General features: G+C 40.4%; 1 protein-coding gene across 2 annotated transcripts in view; it reads right to left on the bottom strand.

Moving 5' to 3' along the window:
* TMEM245 (transmembrane protein 245) overlaps positions 1-14151 on the bottom strand; it is a 104646-nt gene extending 90495 nt beyond the window's left edge. For both annotated transcript variants that reach the window (XM_067040994.1, XM_067040995.1), the window contains exons 1-3: positions 13547-14151; positions 4274-4391; positions 2641-2742 (exon numbers count right to left, since the gene is read on the bottom strand). In XM_067040994.1, the coding sequence (XP_066897095.1) occupies positions 2641-2742; positions 4274-4391; positions 13547-14149 (823 nt within the window). In that variant the 5' untranslated portion in view covers positions 14150-14151. The remainder of the gene's footprint in view (positions 1-2640; positions 2743-4273; positions 4392-13546) is intronic.
* Between the last annotated feature and the right edge of the window lie 1307 nt (positions 14152-15458).

Raw genomic sequence — 15458 nt, 5'->3', positions numbered from 1 at the left:
AATATTATTTGGCCATAAAAAAGAATGAAGTCTTGTCACTTGCAGCAACATGGTGGACCTCAAGGGTATTATGCTAAGTAAAAAGGGTCAGAGAAAGACAAATACTGTATGATCTCACTTATATGTGGAATCTTAAAACAAACAGCAGCTCAAAGATACAGAGAACAGACAGGGGGCTGCCAGAACTGATGGTGGGGGTGGGATAAATGGATGTAAAGTGCAGTGTGGTGGCTATTGTTAATAACACTTAATTGTAGACTTGAAAGTTGCTAAGAGAGTAGGTCTTAAGAGTTCTCATCACAAGAAGGAAGTTTTTTGGTAACTATGTAAGGTGACAGATGTTAACTAGACTTATTGTGGTGATATATACAAACATGGAACCATTATGTTGTACACCTGAAACTAATATAATGATATATGTCAAATATACCTCAATTGAAAAAAAAAAAAAGAGAGAGAGAGAGAGAGAAATGCCAGAAGAAAAAAAAGGAGAAAACTGTCCTGGGGTGAGTGGTGAAGGATAAGCAGAGCTGTCTGAACCACTACTATTAGGAGAAAGGGGAAAAAAAAGAGACAAAGCTAATCAGAGGAACAAGTGGAAACCACCAAGATTTCTACAGTAGTTGCCAAATCAGGAAGTTTACTTCTACTGGTTCAATATATAACCACAAAGTTTAACAGATTGTGACGAGAAAGAGAGGCTGAGCAAAGAAAACTTAGACAGACAGCAAAATATAAACTAAAATCTTCCATATTTTCCACTGTCAGAGATAAGTAATTAAAGTTTCTTTGTTTCAGATAGTTATTATAAAATTCTCAACAAATATTTATGAATAAAAGATGTCTTACAATTGTCAGACACTACTCATCTACCAAATAAAATAACAAACAGCAACTTAACTTAAAAAAACTTCTGTAACATAGCTATACACACACATGGAAGTGCCACAAATAGCCTTGTGATTAGCATGAAAAGGAGATGTGAAAAATAACATTGCAGAAGTACATTCATGGACATAGAAAGGTGTTCGTGACATAATTAAATTTAAAGTGCAGTTTACAAAACAATTTCACTATGATCCAGTTTTCTTGGGTCTTAAAAAGTCCAAAGGCATAAAAGTCATTAGTTAACATTTCGATATAATCTGTGGGCAGTGGGATTTTTAGTGATTTTTCTTTTCTTCTTTTTCTTTCTATTTTCTAACTTAACTGTAACACACGGGCATTTGAGAATTTTTTTTTTCCTCTAAAACATCTGCTGCAATTAGTAATTTGCTCTTGTAGTTTATGTATAACTATCAGAAAGAAGCAAGGGACAAATGTCAATTACTGTGGAAACTGTGTGGTGTTCAAACCTACCTCTCTGCCCACAGCCATTCCCACATGGCTGGCTAACTAGAAGTCCAGTCTGATGATCTCTGCACGGTGACTGTATCTGCCCCTGCACCCCACCCCGCCGCAACCCCCGTACAACTCATTAGAAACCTGTACCTTTAACAAAGCGCTCTGGATAAAGGCCACGTGCAACCAGGGTACCTCAAACACAATCCTTAAAAAAAAGATTATTTTAAAAGGTTAAAATAATCTTTTAAAGAATAATCTTTTAAAGAAGACTAATCTTTATTCAACATTGTAGTGGAAGTTTCAGCCAGAGCAATCAGGCAAGATAAGAAATAAAAGGCATCCAGATTAGAAAGGAAGAAGTAAAACTATCTCCATTTGCAGAGACATGATCTTATATATGCAAAATCCTAAAGAAGCCACAGAAACTATTAAAGCTATTAAACAAATTCAGCAAAGTTGCAGGATACAAGATCTACAGGGGTAAATATTCATGACTTTGGATTTGGCGATGGTTTGTTAGGTGGGACACAACACGTGGAAATTAAACAAAATACTTCTGATTAACCAATGTATCAAAGAAGAAATCAAAAGAGAAATCAAACAGTATCTGATCCAAAGAAAATGGAAACACAACATATCAAAACCTATGGGATGCAAAAGCACTTCTAAGAGGGCAGTTTATAGCAATAAATACCTTCATTAAGAAAAAAGAAAGATCTCAAATAAATAACCTAACTTTATGTAGCTGCTTAATGGGCACAGCGCTTTCCTTTAGGGTGATGAAGATGTCTTGGAACTAGAAGGAAGTAATGGTTGCACAACACTGTGAATGTACTAAATGCCACTTTAAAATGGTGAATGATTAATTTTGTTATATGAATTAAACCTCAATTAAAAATGCAAAAAAAGGGGTGTGGAAATGGTCTAACCATCTAAAATATTTTAAAGAAATTTATTTTCTGTTCAGAAAATACCACCAATTTAAAGCAGTTCATCATAGTATTTTTTTGTTTGTTTGTTTGTTTCTGTGGTACGCGGGCCTCTCACTGCTGTGGCCTCTCCGTTGCAGAGCACAGGCTCCGGACGCGCAGGCTCAGCGGCCACGGCTCACGGGCCCAGCCGCTCCGCGGCATGTGGGATCTTCCCGAACCGGGGCACGAACCCGCGTCCCCTGCATCGGCAGGTGGATTCTCAACCACTGCGCCACCACGGAAGCCCCATAGTATGTTTTTTAAATAAAGCTATTCTCCCAAATACTTCTTAAGAGTAATATTAATAGAATGCCGTATTTCTTACCAGAAGACTCTTTTCCATTCTGTTTTTCATAGAGGGTGCCCACAGACATCAGGAAAACAATAACCAGGAATACTGGAATTCTCCATGAGCCAGCCAAGGATGCTGCAAATTATTAAGAATTAACATTTTTAGTGAAATAAAAATCTAGCACTTGTCTTTAAAAGACTCAGTTTAGCAGACTGACAGAACAATTTGGCAAATATGTTAATAACAAAATTGTTTCACAGGGAAAAAGTTTTTTTAAAGGCAACTGAAACCTCAATTCAGGGCTCCTCTCAGGAAGTCCAGCCCTGCTCTCAGAGGCCCTGGTCTAAAGGATTGGGTATGTGCCAGCTTACCTTTAAGAGGCTTGTATCACCTGAAGAATCAAGTCCATTCTAAAGCACATCCAGTGTTTAAGACCATCAAACCCGCTGTTTAACCCCCGAATGACCTGCATCAGGCATAGAACTTTAAGTCATGGTGCCTGACTTGATTTCCCGGAAATACAACTGGGTGTGAACTCTACCTCTCAAGTAAGGGTGGAATGGCCCACAAGAGCACGGCAAAAAGCTTTAATGTATCCTCAGTGTACAGAGCAAAAATGCTAACAAGTGGCCAAGGATCAAAAGCCTTTGCATTTCCCTGAGTTGGTCTACAGCCTTACGAACATACCTGCCTGCCTCCCTCCTCTACCTTCCCCAAATTCGAAATGAGTCCCATCAGACATTAGGGGATCTCATTGAGAAACTCCTTTAGCATTCCAAGTCAGCAGAGCTAGAGGGTAATGCTTTGTTCCATATCAGACTCTAAGTAAAGGCATACTTTCAACCAACTCTGGTTTTTATTTTATTTTTAACAATAAGTAGCTCTAAAAACTACTACTAATAGGCTACCTACTGCTCTAGGTTATACTGAATTTTGTTTTAAAATTAGAACTTGATGTTTCCATACAGTTAAGACTTGGAGGTAAATGAGTCCCTGAAAAATCACTCTACAACATCCTGGCAGTCACTCAGCTAACAGTGAAAGAGTCTCAAATAATGGGGAACTCATTACTCTGAGCAGCTCTGACACTGACCATGCTTATGTTGAACAGAGACTTGTCTCTCTGAAGCTGCTCGTTGCTCTGACATCTCTCCCAAATGGCTACAGAGATTAAACCACTCTTTCACAATCCTTCAAATACCTGAAACCAGCTTCCGTATTTGGTATCTTCCTCACCTCTACCTCCTCCCCAGCCCTGCAGCCCCAGTGCCCTTCTCTTATGGAGAGTAAATATCTCTGGTTCCCTTAACAATTTCTCTCACATGATTTTGAGCACCTCTTATCATCCCTGACTGCTTAGCTATATCCTCCCTAAGACACTCAGAAACAGCCATGATAGTCCAAGTGTACTCTACTTTTTAAGATATATTTATTTTTAAAAGACCTTTTTGAAAATGAACATTCCATATAATTACAAGTAGACAAGTAGACATTTTAAAGTACAATATTTTCATTCAAGATTAACGAAAGATTAGAGCAGAATATTTTGAAGGATTATTTTAAAGAATTTTAAATGCAACACATAAAACTTCAAAAAATTCACTTTGATTCACACAGTCAGCCTCCGCTGACCTTAAGCTAGACTTTCTTAGGAAAAGGGACCCACCTAAATGAAAAAGCAATATAATCCAGACAGGAATTGAAACCGCTCTCAAGTAGCGTTCAGTGCTTGCATTCCACTTGAATGAAACAGTCAACACATAGCCAACTACCAAGGTCCAGATCTTAAATAAATGAAATATAGACACAGTTGTAAAATATATACACATGCAATAAACATACAATTATACAAAACTTGCAAGCATCTACATAGCATGAGAGCTGTGGATACAACACAGATGACGGTTGGTGGTGCTAAAAGGTTTGGAAATAAACAGGTTTGAAATCCCATGCAGTGGTATTATTTAAATAGCTTTAACAAAAAATACATAAATATAGTTTTAATTTAAGATATGTTAAAGTTCAAAAGCTATTATATGCATAAAGAGACTTACAATAAAATATTCAATTTTTAAGCCATGGATTTAAATTAAGCGCTTCACCTTGTAGAATTCTTAAAGTTTTCTCTGTAGATTAATATTTACAAAAGAAAAGAAAAAACAAGAGCGAATTCCCTGGTGGTACAGTGGTTAGGACTCCGTGCTTCCACTGCCAGGGGACCAGGTTCCATCCCTGGTCGGGGAACTAAGATCTCACAAGCCGGTGTTACCATGAAAAGAATTTTTTGAAAGCTAAAAAGAAGGCAGCCAGCTGAAGTGTGACCCTGCTGAAATAATCTCGGTAACAGATGGTTAGAACCTAGTCCAGAGTTATACTCAGTTGAAGAAGTGTAGCTGAAAAAAATATTACCAGAGGAAGAAACAGGGAGACTTGAAAACAGAAGAATGAGCCAGGGTCCCCCTCCTCAGTTTTCCTTACAGTAAAACTAAATGACTCTAGTAATCACACAAAGCATCCTACACAGAAACTCTCTAATAACCTCATATTTTAATAGAACACACACAAAAGATGGAAAGAATACATAACCTAGAACAAATGTGAGCACCAAGAATTTATTAAAACAACCTGAACCTTGGGGAAAAAAACAGGCAAATTACAACAAATAAAGGACTTTATGCTGTAATTCAGAGAATGAAGAAAAAGGAACTGATATGGTTACTACAAAAGCCAGAAAACAACTACCTCCTATTTTATTTTGATCATATCTTCAAAATACTCTTCAGGTCTTAAAAATGTTTATAGCTTCAGACCTGAGAATTCAGCTTTGGGACCTTACTAAATAATGATAAATTCTGAAGAAGGGTTAAAAATAAAGAAGCTCATCATAGACTAATTTAGAACACTGAAAAGTTGATAACCTAAAAGTTCAATAACTGCAAAGTGGTTAACTCTGGATGAGCCACTCAGTAAAATGTTATGCAATCATTAAAATAGGCTTTTTTAAACAAAGACTATATAACTTAAAATATCCCTAAGACATTATTAAGGAAAACGCAAAATTAAAAAAACACATGTGACCTGAGTATATCTACTGTATGGTGGAGGAGGGAAAGGAAATGTACTAAAAAGTTGTATTTAGGTGATAAGATTTTGTTTTTCCCTTTTCCTTTTCTCTATATTTTCCAAATTGCCTTTAATGAGCACTAGTTCTTTTATAATGAAAAGGATATTAAAATATTTTCCTTCAATCAGCTAATAAGATGAAATATTAAAGAGATCTTAAGCCCCAGATATATGAGCACATGAGAAGTGAGACTACAGCTGCTTCCAAAAAGTTCAAGCTTGTAGGACCACACAAATCTAACCCTAGGAATTTAGAGAATTTGAGACATGACTGACTGTAGAGCTCAGAACAAAATCTGAGTGTAATAACAGTACACTTATGTAACACTTTGCCTTGTTCTAATACTTTAAATACATGAACTCATTTAATCCTCATAACTCCAGGAAAAAAGCACCATTATCACTCCCATTTTAGAGATGAAAGAAACTGATACTTCAGAGAAGTGACTTGCACAAGGTCACACAGCTACAAAGTGACAGAGTCGGGAAAGATGGGTTCAAGGCCTTTGGGGCAGCAGACTTAGCCTCGGACAGGCAGCAAGACGGGAGGAAAATCCAGGTAGAAAGAGAGCCAAGGCCAAAAAGCTTTGAAAGGATACCACCCAATCAATATCTTAAAGATGGAAGAGAAATCAGCCAGAAGTCTCTCTTCTAGAACCCTGTCCTCCTGCCTCTAGGGGACATGGGTTCAATCCCTGGTCGGGGAACTAAGATCCCACATGCTGCAGGGCAACTAAGCCCGCACACCTCAACTAGAGAGAGAAAACCCTCACGCCACAACTAGAGAGAAGCCCGTGCACCACAACGAAAGATCCCGCATGCCACAATGAAGATCCCGCGTGCTGCAACTAAGATCCTATGCAGCCAAAAAATAAAACATACATAAATAAATAAATACTATTTTTTTTTTTAAAGCAAAGAAAAAGAAGTGACAGCGTCAGGATTAGAACCCAGGAACCTGGCTCCAGAATCTGCTTTCTCAACAATAAGGAGAATGAATAAAGGGTAGTGCCAGAAAAATAAAGAGGAAAAGCTGCTCCAGTATTCACAAGGGAAAATAAAAACAGTTGATTTTGATGACTACAAATTGCTGAAATTTAAAAAAAAAAAAATGATCCTCAGCAAGTGGATGGTCTTCAGCAGTATGCTACACAGGGGTAACCAGCCCTGCCTTATTAATCATGTAGTCAGTAATTTAGATGAAAGATTAGAAGGCATAATAGCTGAACTTGTAGATTACACAACACTGGGAATAGTCAATATAAATGATTCAAAAAGATATCCTGAAATTAGAACAATGGGCTAATCAAATAAGATTAAATTTAACAGAGAGAAATGCAAAGTTCTGCTTTTAGCTTCAAAACTCATCTATCCGAGTATAGAATGGGAAGAGGATAGCTGGTCAGAAATGTTAACTGGTATGAATGCCTATTAATAAAAGTACAATACATCAGGGAAAGTGATTGTTTCAGTGACTTACACTATCAAACCACATCGACAATAAAATTCAGACTGGGAAAGGAAATGGAAATCACAACATAGGAGATACAGATACAGCTGGGGGAAAATACTGTTCAGCTTAGAAAAGAGAAGGAAATAAGATCTGATAGCTATCTTCAAATAGCTGGGGAAATGTCATCTGAGAGAGGCAACAGACTTAATTTCCTGTGGTTCTGAGGGTAGAAATAATAGGTGGAAATTAGGAAGAAACATATTTCAGCTTTATGTAATAAATTTTTCTAATAAACTGTAGATGTCTAAAAACTGAATGAGCTACCATCGCTAAAAGTCTGAGCAAAAGCTGACTGGAAGTCAGGGATGACAAAGTAGGAGTGTGCCCTCGGTGAGAAGCTGAACTAGAGGATCACAGAAGGATATACTTTCAGATTTTTGAGCCTACGATACTTTTCAACCAATCTCCAAGAAGTTTTTGTTTCTTATCTGTAGTCATAAGGAATGAGTATCACTTGCAAAGAGAGGAAAAAAAATGAGAGACTGCATACTTCAGATTTTTTCAAAGAGACTCATGGTCTAAAGAGAGGTATGTGTTTTCACCCAGTAAACCTGAAACTCACAGATAACCTCATTTCAGTTTAAAATAACAACTTATTAAATATACTCCCCACCTCCCCTTCTAGAAATTTGGTTTACAGAAGAACTACACACTGTGCAGATATAAAAATGTTCACTGTGGCAGTTTAAAATATTAAACAAACAAATTAAATATAACAAATTAAATGTCATTTTATAGGAGACTGTTTCAACTATGGTATCTCCAAAAATGAAATAATTATTCAGACTTTCAAAAGTGATAAATAACTTTATTCAATGACACAGTGTACATTTATGCATATGCAAATTTATAATGGTGAAAATATGCTCACTAAAATGTTAAAAAATATTGTCTCTGAATGGTTGGATTTCAGGGGGTAAGTTGCATCTTTACACTTTTCTTCAAGTATTGAATTGCCTTCTAAGAGTAGTATTATCTTTATAAATAGTAAATGTCTTTTACTTAAAAAAAAAAAAAATCTTTTGACTTTTTTTTTCAGTATTTTCAAGAGTTTCCTCAGAAAAAATTCACAGAATATTATTAGTTGAAAAAGTATGGCCATTTATAAAAACACTTTAAAGTTTCTATTAAACCATTACGATTTTACAGTTACCAATGTTTTAAAATGTGTATCAGATACTATTACAAATTCAGTGCTAAAATAATTTGGTATGAACACTTTCTAAAAGGCATCCAGAAAAAATAAACTTTAGACTATGCTACTATTAAAAAGAAAGAAGTATATCTGAAAGTACTATCAAGGAAAGATATCCACAATACAATGATAATGAAAGAGCAATGATAAAAGAGAATTTTATATATATATATATATAAAATTTTTGTTTTAAAAAACAAAACCCCTATACTTTATGCATTTACATAGGTGTAGAAATAAATTTAGAAGGCTATTCACCAAACAGTTAACAACAGTAACATCTATACAGTGGGAAGAGAAAAGAGACAATTCACTTTTACCATATAAACTTACATACTGCTTAAATTTTTTTACATATATAACAAGCATGTTTTACTTGAGTCAATATTTTAAATCACTAAATATTCTTTAACTTACTGAAAATAAGGATTTGTACATTCAAATTTCATACATAATTTCCAGTATGGATTCCTATACGTGTGACTTTATGAGAGCTTTTTATTTCTGTCTCTCTCTGAGAGATATGTTTAGCCTCTGAGAAAACCTGTTCAAGTATGAATTTTCTTCCAGGAATAAATCAGCGAGCCACAGTTTAAACAGAAGAAGGCATACTTTCCCAAACTATGTTCTTCAGAGCAATGTGTCCTTTTCAAAATATACATTCAGTATTCATTTTAAAGCACCAATGTGTGCTAGATACTAAAGACTGTCCATAAAAACTGGCAACATTTATTTAGCACTACAAGTAAAGCAAACTAATAAACAATCACATTTTCCTTTCATTTGACTTATTAACCACATATACTTTTCTGATTAAATATTAAATGCATAAAACATAAGTAGACTTTGCCCTGTAAACTATGTCTTTATTTATTGTCATCTGGGTATTAACTGGAAGAACAACTTGTCTTGCTTCCATTGCATGATTTTGCAGAACAGTTTCCTAAGTCTTTTACAGAGAGAATAAAACTACTGATTTCTTCCCAACTTATGGAGCCATAGCCCTAATCAGCTACTGCTTCAGGTACTTCATTCTCCTTTAAAACTTCATTCTCCTTTATTCTAATTTGAAAACTTTGTTCTCTTCATGGCGTGGCAACTTAAGAGTCAAGACTCTTTTATAATCAAAGTCTTTAACTGAGAAAGAACCTAAGTACCGGAAACTTTCCTCCTTACTGTTGCCAGGCAAGTAAAACACACCAGGAGTAGGCCTGACCGGTTGGCTGATATGCATTTCCCAAGAGCCTTACTAACTATACTGCCAAACTCTGGGGATCTGTAAAACTGAATATCCAGGAACCTTAGAAATCATCCAAACTAACCCCACACTTCACGCAACTAGAGTTGAGTAGCCCAGAGACGGGCCCTGGTCTGTGCAAAGTCACAAAGCAAGCTACTAACAGAGCTCAGTTTAGAATTTACACTCTTATCTTTCAGCCACTGTTCCTTCCACTTCATGCTTCTTTATAAAGTAAAATGGAAACAATGTGATCAGAGACCATGGAGAAAACAAATCTATTACTACTGCAAAAACTGTAAATGTCTTCCAAACGTTCTAACAAGTCTGAACTAAAGGAGAGAGGAAGACCCAAAACACTCCCAGCAAAGAAAAATGGTGGAGCAGGAAGGCTAGATTTTCAGATTTATCTGGACAGCTCTACACCAAGGAAAGATGCCAAGGACCCTAAGGACTGAGTTATATGTGAGTTTGCCGCAACAGATGATTTTTTTTAAGTGTTTAGAAATCACTAAGTCAGTACAATATTCTAATATATTTGAAACTGTTTTAAAAAATTGCTCACATCATGGATGGTTACTCTTTCACTTGCAAGCAGGATGGAGAATTAGCAGAAAAGAGCTAGGAGACTGAAGGAACCCCAAAGTGAGGTGAATAGGACCTGAACTGGAAGGATAAACTGGTAACAAAGGAAAACACAGGTAGTAAAGACATTACAAAGGAAAACGGGATAGGACTTGGAAATAACAGATACAAGGATAAGAGAGATGACTAAGGTTTCTAGATGACTAGAATCCAGGGGCCTTTGGGGGAGGGAATATGTGTGGTTAGTCCAAATCCGGATATTCTTCTATTTTTTTTTTTCCTGAAAACTAAAATCAATTTATACTATAAATAAATAGACACAATGTATTGGGGGAAAGCTTTTAAAAATCGTTGTTGAAGGTTTTGATGACAAAGGGCCTTCAACTGCTGATAGGTCTGTTGAGTATCATTCACCGACAGAATGAACAGATCAATCTCTCAATCTCACCTGTGAAATTCCTCCCTCCTACTTCACATGACTGTTGTGAGAATGAAACAACACACATGAAAGCGCCTACCAGTACATGGTAGATGCTCAAAAGCTGGATCTTAAATGCATGAATTGTCAGCTCTCCAAAATGTAGATTTCCTTAAATTCACTTTTCTCTCTACCTCCCCCAGCCATACCTCTCAGCAGCAGCAGGCTCCAATTTACAGGTTGTTTAAAAAGCATAACGACTCTTTTTCTATGACAGGCAGCCCTTCTTGGGCTCACAAAATCAAACCAGCTGTGAACTGTGATAGAAAAGTTATAGAGAGGGTGCCCTGCCCGGTCACATGACCTTTCACCTCTTGTCAGGCCTTAATCAGCGCTCCTGACTGAGAAGTGAGCACTCCCTGTCCCCGCTTCCCAGGTACACTTTTAGCTCACCTCCATCCAAGCACCCGCTCCTAAGAACTGCTTCAAGAAAACACAGCGCAAGTTTCTCTCCAACTCAGATCAACCTCAATTTAGGCCCTACTCACTTCTACACTGTGTCTTTTATAATGGGGTTTTTTACCCCTTCCTCCTTTGCCCCCATCGCTTTAGGCAAACAGCTGAGTTTCAAGCCTTTTCAAAATTATTAATTGGCTTGACCTTCCTTCCCCTCTTCTAACCTAATCAATCTTGGCCCTTACTTCTCTTCTGCTCATCCACAACCCATTCAAGGGTATGTAAATAAAATACAAGGAAGCGGGGGGGGGGGGGGGGGGGGGGGGGGGGGGGGTATCTTCAGTAAAAAGATATTCATAGCTCTATACACTGGGCTGCAGGCACTTTTTCACAATTATTCCTCATCTCTTTCCACTATCTGAGAGTGACTGGTAGAAATGGCCCAGTTTCTGCTAATCATGGCAGTTTGCCCATGTATTGAATTCTTACTTTACTAAGAAAATACAGTGTTCATATATGCTAGGGCTTTCTTTCCTAATTTCCTACAGTTTGGTCGATATGCTACTTGGTCTTGCCTACAGTAATTACAGTAAACTGCATTATCAACAGTCAAAAATGTTAGCAGAATCTAGAAATATGTCTGAATTTGACAAGATTGAATCTCTTGAGGATAGGAATCAAGTCATAGTAATCTTTATATTTCTCAACATCATATAGTATTCTGCCTTCTATGTAAGAGGCATTCAGTCCACTTAACTGAACTGTGAAACAACAGGTAAAGGAGAAATAACATGGAACTGGGACTCCATAAAGTGAACCCTGGGTTTGTTCAAAGTCTGAGCGACTTTGGGACCATCGCATTCTCCGGATCGCAGAAACCTCTCCTGAAGAGCACCAGGCAAGCAGGCAATAAAGAGTAGGATCACTTCCACCTGACAATCTGTCAAGCCTCAGGAGGTGAAAGAGGGTGCTTCCACATCCCTCCCTCCTACCACAACTGAAATAAGCAGGCCTCTTGGAAGCCAAGGATTCTGTCGGATAACTTAGCAGTTACACACACAAACAGCATCCCAAAATTATGGATGAGGTGCTCCCCAATACCTTGCAATACACTGCTGGCCCATAATTGGTGGGTAATGAACACTTATCTGTGTGTCTGTCATCGCCATAAGAATATGCTCACATATGATTACATGTACCTTGAACACAGAGCCTGCACCTTACTCCGTTTAAAGCCCTCACAAAGCCCAGTACCTAACAACATACTCAATGAACTTTTAACTTGAACTGAGAGGTTGTATGGATAGAGCAAGAGCAGACAGGAGTTCTGGAATCAATCACCAACTCTACCGATAACCTCAGGCAAGTCAAAACCTTGCTTGACCGATAAAGGGAATTATTTTGCAACTTGATATCAAGGTGCGTTGAACACTGACAAAAGTGAATAAATTTATTTTTAAATGGTACTGCTTATTGATGAAATAGCATTCTTATGCATTAAACATCCACTTGTTTTTAACAGTCCCCAGTGAAATATCTGGATCATTAACTGGTCAACAATCTGGTCTGAGTTAGGAAATGTGTCACTAGATTATGCTTGAAATCCCTTCCAACTCTAAAGCTCCATGATTTTCCAAGAATAAGCTCAGGATGATCCAAGAATCACAAATATACCTTTCCTTCACCCAGTCTGCCGAAGTAATACAGGCGGGAGGAGAATGCTGCACAGCAGTCCCTGCACAACGTTAAGTAGTTCCCAAGAATAGGCTGTGGTGAGAAAGAGGCCCACGAGGCTCAGCAACCAGGTAGGTGCCTGCCACAAAGTACACTGAAAACACCTGAACTGAGAGGCAGCTCTGAACTATTAAGAAAGATTTGTTCTAGGACTTGAGAAACTTGCGTCAACCAGTGCCCTCTTTGTGCCCAACTAGCCTTAGCCTGGTAAGAAGTCACCTCTCCTATCTGTAGGATGACAGGCTGGACTAGGATCTCTAAGGTCCCTTCCTGGAAAGTCCCACGTGAGCAAAACTAAGACGCTGGAGCACCCACTCTCCCTGACCAGGAGTAAATTCATGTCCACCTGCCGAGGCACTGAAGCCCCTATCTGCAAAGGGGAACAGCGATTCCTCACAGGGCACACGCCCCGTTAAGTGGGTCCGTTAGGATGGGGGCGGGGAACGGGGAGACTGTTTCAAACCACACCCGCCCTCACTTTGGAAGGAAGTGCGCCAAGTTCCTAGGGTGCACGGGAAGGAAGGCTGAGACACTGCCTGCAGCGCAGGTCTGGACCTCTGGCCGCCCCTGCATCGTGAGGAGGGCTTGGCAGGATCGCACCCCAGCGAGCTGCGGGTGTGGTGAGGGGCACTGCGCGCTCGCCGGGACCGCCCAGGGCCCGGGCCGAGGCTCACTCACCCACAGGCTGCTGAAGTAGTCCAGCCCGCGGCAGATGAGCGCGCCGGCGTGCGCCAGCAGCACCTGCACACCCAGGTAGCTGCCCAGGCTGTAGAGGCCGTAGAGAAGTGGGCCGCCGGCGCCGAGCAGCAGCAGCAGGCGGCGGCGGCGCAGCGCCTGCTCGCCCAGGGCCTCCACGCCGTAGTCGGCGAAGCAGATCGGCAACAGCAGCGCGGCCAGCACGATGGGCGTGTGCGCGCGGTGCAGCCGCTGCAGCCAGTGGCGGCCCAACCGCGTCAGCGAGCTCTTGAAGGGGTGCAAGAAGGTGCCGCACAACACGGCCCACAGCAGCGGCCGCAGGAAGGCCTCCAGGATAAAGTAGACGAGCACGGCGGCGCCACAGCACAGGCACACGAACAGCACGGCCCCGGTGTTGTAGAAGGCCTGCTTGATGGGCTTGTCGAAGCGCAGCGCCAGCGCCGCCGTCCGCGGGGTCTCCCCGCAGCCGCTGCCGCTGCCGCCGCTGCCGCCGCTGCCCGGCCCGACCGCACGCTGAACCCGCGGCGCCCGGCCCGGGGAGCCCCGCGGACTGGGCGGCTCTTTAGGGGAACAGTCGTCGGCCATGGTACCCCTGCCGCCGCCGACGCTGCCGAGAGGCGGTACTGGGAAGCCTGGCGAGAGGCACGGGCGGGAGGCAGGGCGGGCGGCCCGCAGCATTGTGGAAGTCGTAGTTCCTAGATGGCCATTGAAGGCTTACAGGGCCTTTGGGGAACTACAACTCCCAGAGAGCGTAGAGAGCGCTCCTTCGCCCTCGGGCTCCCTTCGTTCATTGGTCCCTGAGGAATCCAGGTAACAGGTTTCTGGGCTCGGCATCTTAGAAGAGGCAAAAACCAACCAAACAAACAAGCCAACTCCCCCTTCCCATCAATTAAAGTGTTATAATAGACACAAACTGGGGGGAAAAATGTCAGATAATCTTTCCGAAAAACACCCTGAACTGTCATTAAAACAACCCAAAACAAAACAAACGAGAAAAGCAACTCGCCTCACTCACTGGTTAATGTCAATTTGGGGGGAGGTGGAATCCCCAAAGAGGCACGACGTTAACAGATTGAAAACCCAGGCTGCACATTAGAATCCGTGGGGGAGTACTTATGAAAGACCGATCACCAGATTCTATTTTATTGATGTATTTAATAAACACTTAAAGTGTGTGCTCTGGTGTGCTTGGCAGGATTTTAAATAGCGATCACCATACGGCGGACCCTGTTATAAATGTCTCATCCCCATTAACTCATTTGATCCTTAGAACAACCCTACAAGGAAGGTGGTGTTATTATCCCCACTTTACAAAGAGGAAAACTGAGGCACAGAGAAGTCAAGTACCTTGCCAAGGTACACAGCTAGTAAGTGGCAGAGGCAGGATTCCAACTCAGAATCTGGCTCCTAAGTCTATTCTTACGTACTATGTTAATTAACTGGTCTGACAAGGGATCCTTTTAGCATATTTTTTAAAGCTCTTCAGAAGACTCTTAGGCGCAGCTACTGTTAACGACCGTGTGTAGATGTCAGTGCTGGAGCAGTCTAAACTCCTGAAAGAGCACTAGGTCAGAGTCTCAAACTGCCACTGTTCCTTTTTGAGACCTGAGGTCGGGTCAGATAAGCCCCCAACCCTAATTTCCTCTCCGTCACGTGGGAGTGATAATAGAAACTCTTCTGTCAGAAGAGAAAAAGGAAGCTCTGGGGCAATACACGGTACTTGTGTTTTCCTGTTGGAAAGGTCCTGGGATCCAAGCCTACTACTTGTAAAACACCTCGAACAGAATTTTTATTTAGAAGAAGAAGAGGGAGAGGGAGGGGGAAGAAGGGAAAGAAGAGGAAGAGGAAGAAGAGGAGGAAGGGGAGAAGAGGAGGATGAGGAGAAAGGGGAGGA

This window comes from Kogia breviceps, chromosome 8 (assembly GCF_026419965.1).
Source record: "Kogia breviceps isolate mKogBre1 chromosome 8, mKogBre1 haplotype 1, whole genome shotgun sequence".
In the NCBI taxonomy this organism is placed as follows: domain Eukaryota; kingdom Metazoa; phylum Chordata; class Mammalia; order Artiodactyla; family Physeteridae; genus Kogia; species Kogia breviceps.
Note: the sequence above shows the minus strand (reverse complement) of the source record. Positions and strands in the feature narration are given on the sequence as shown.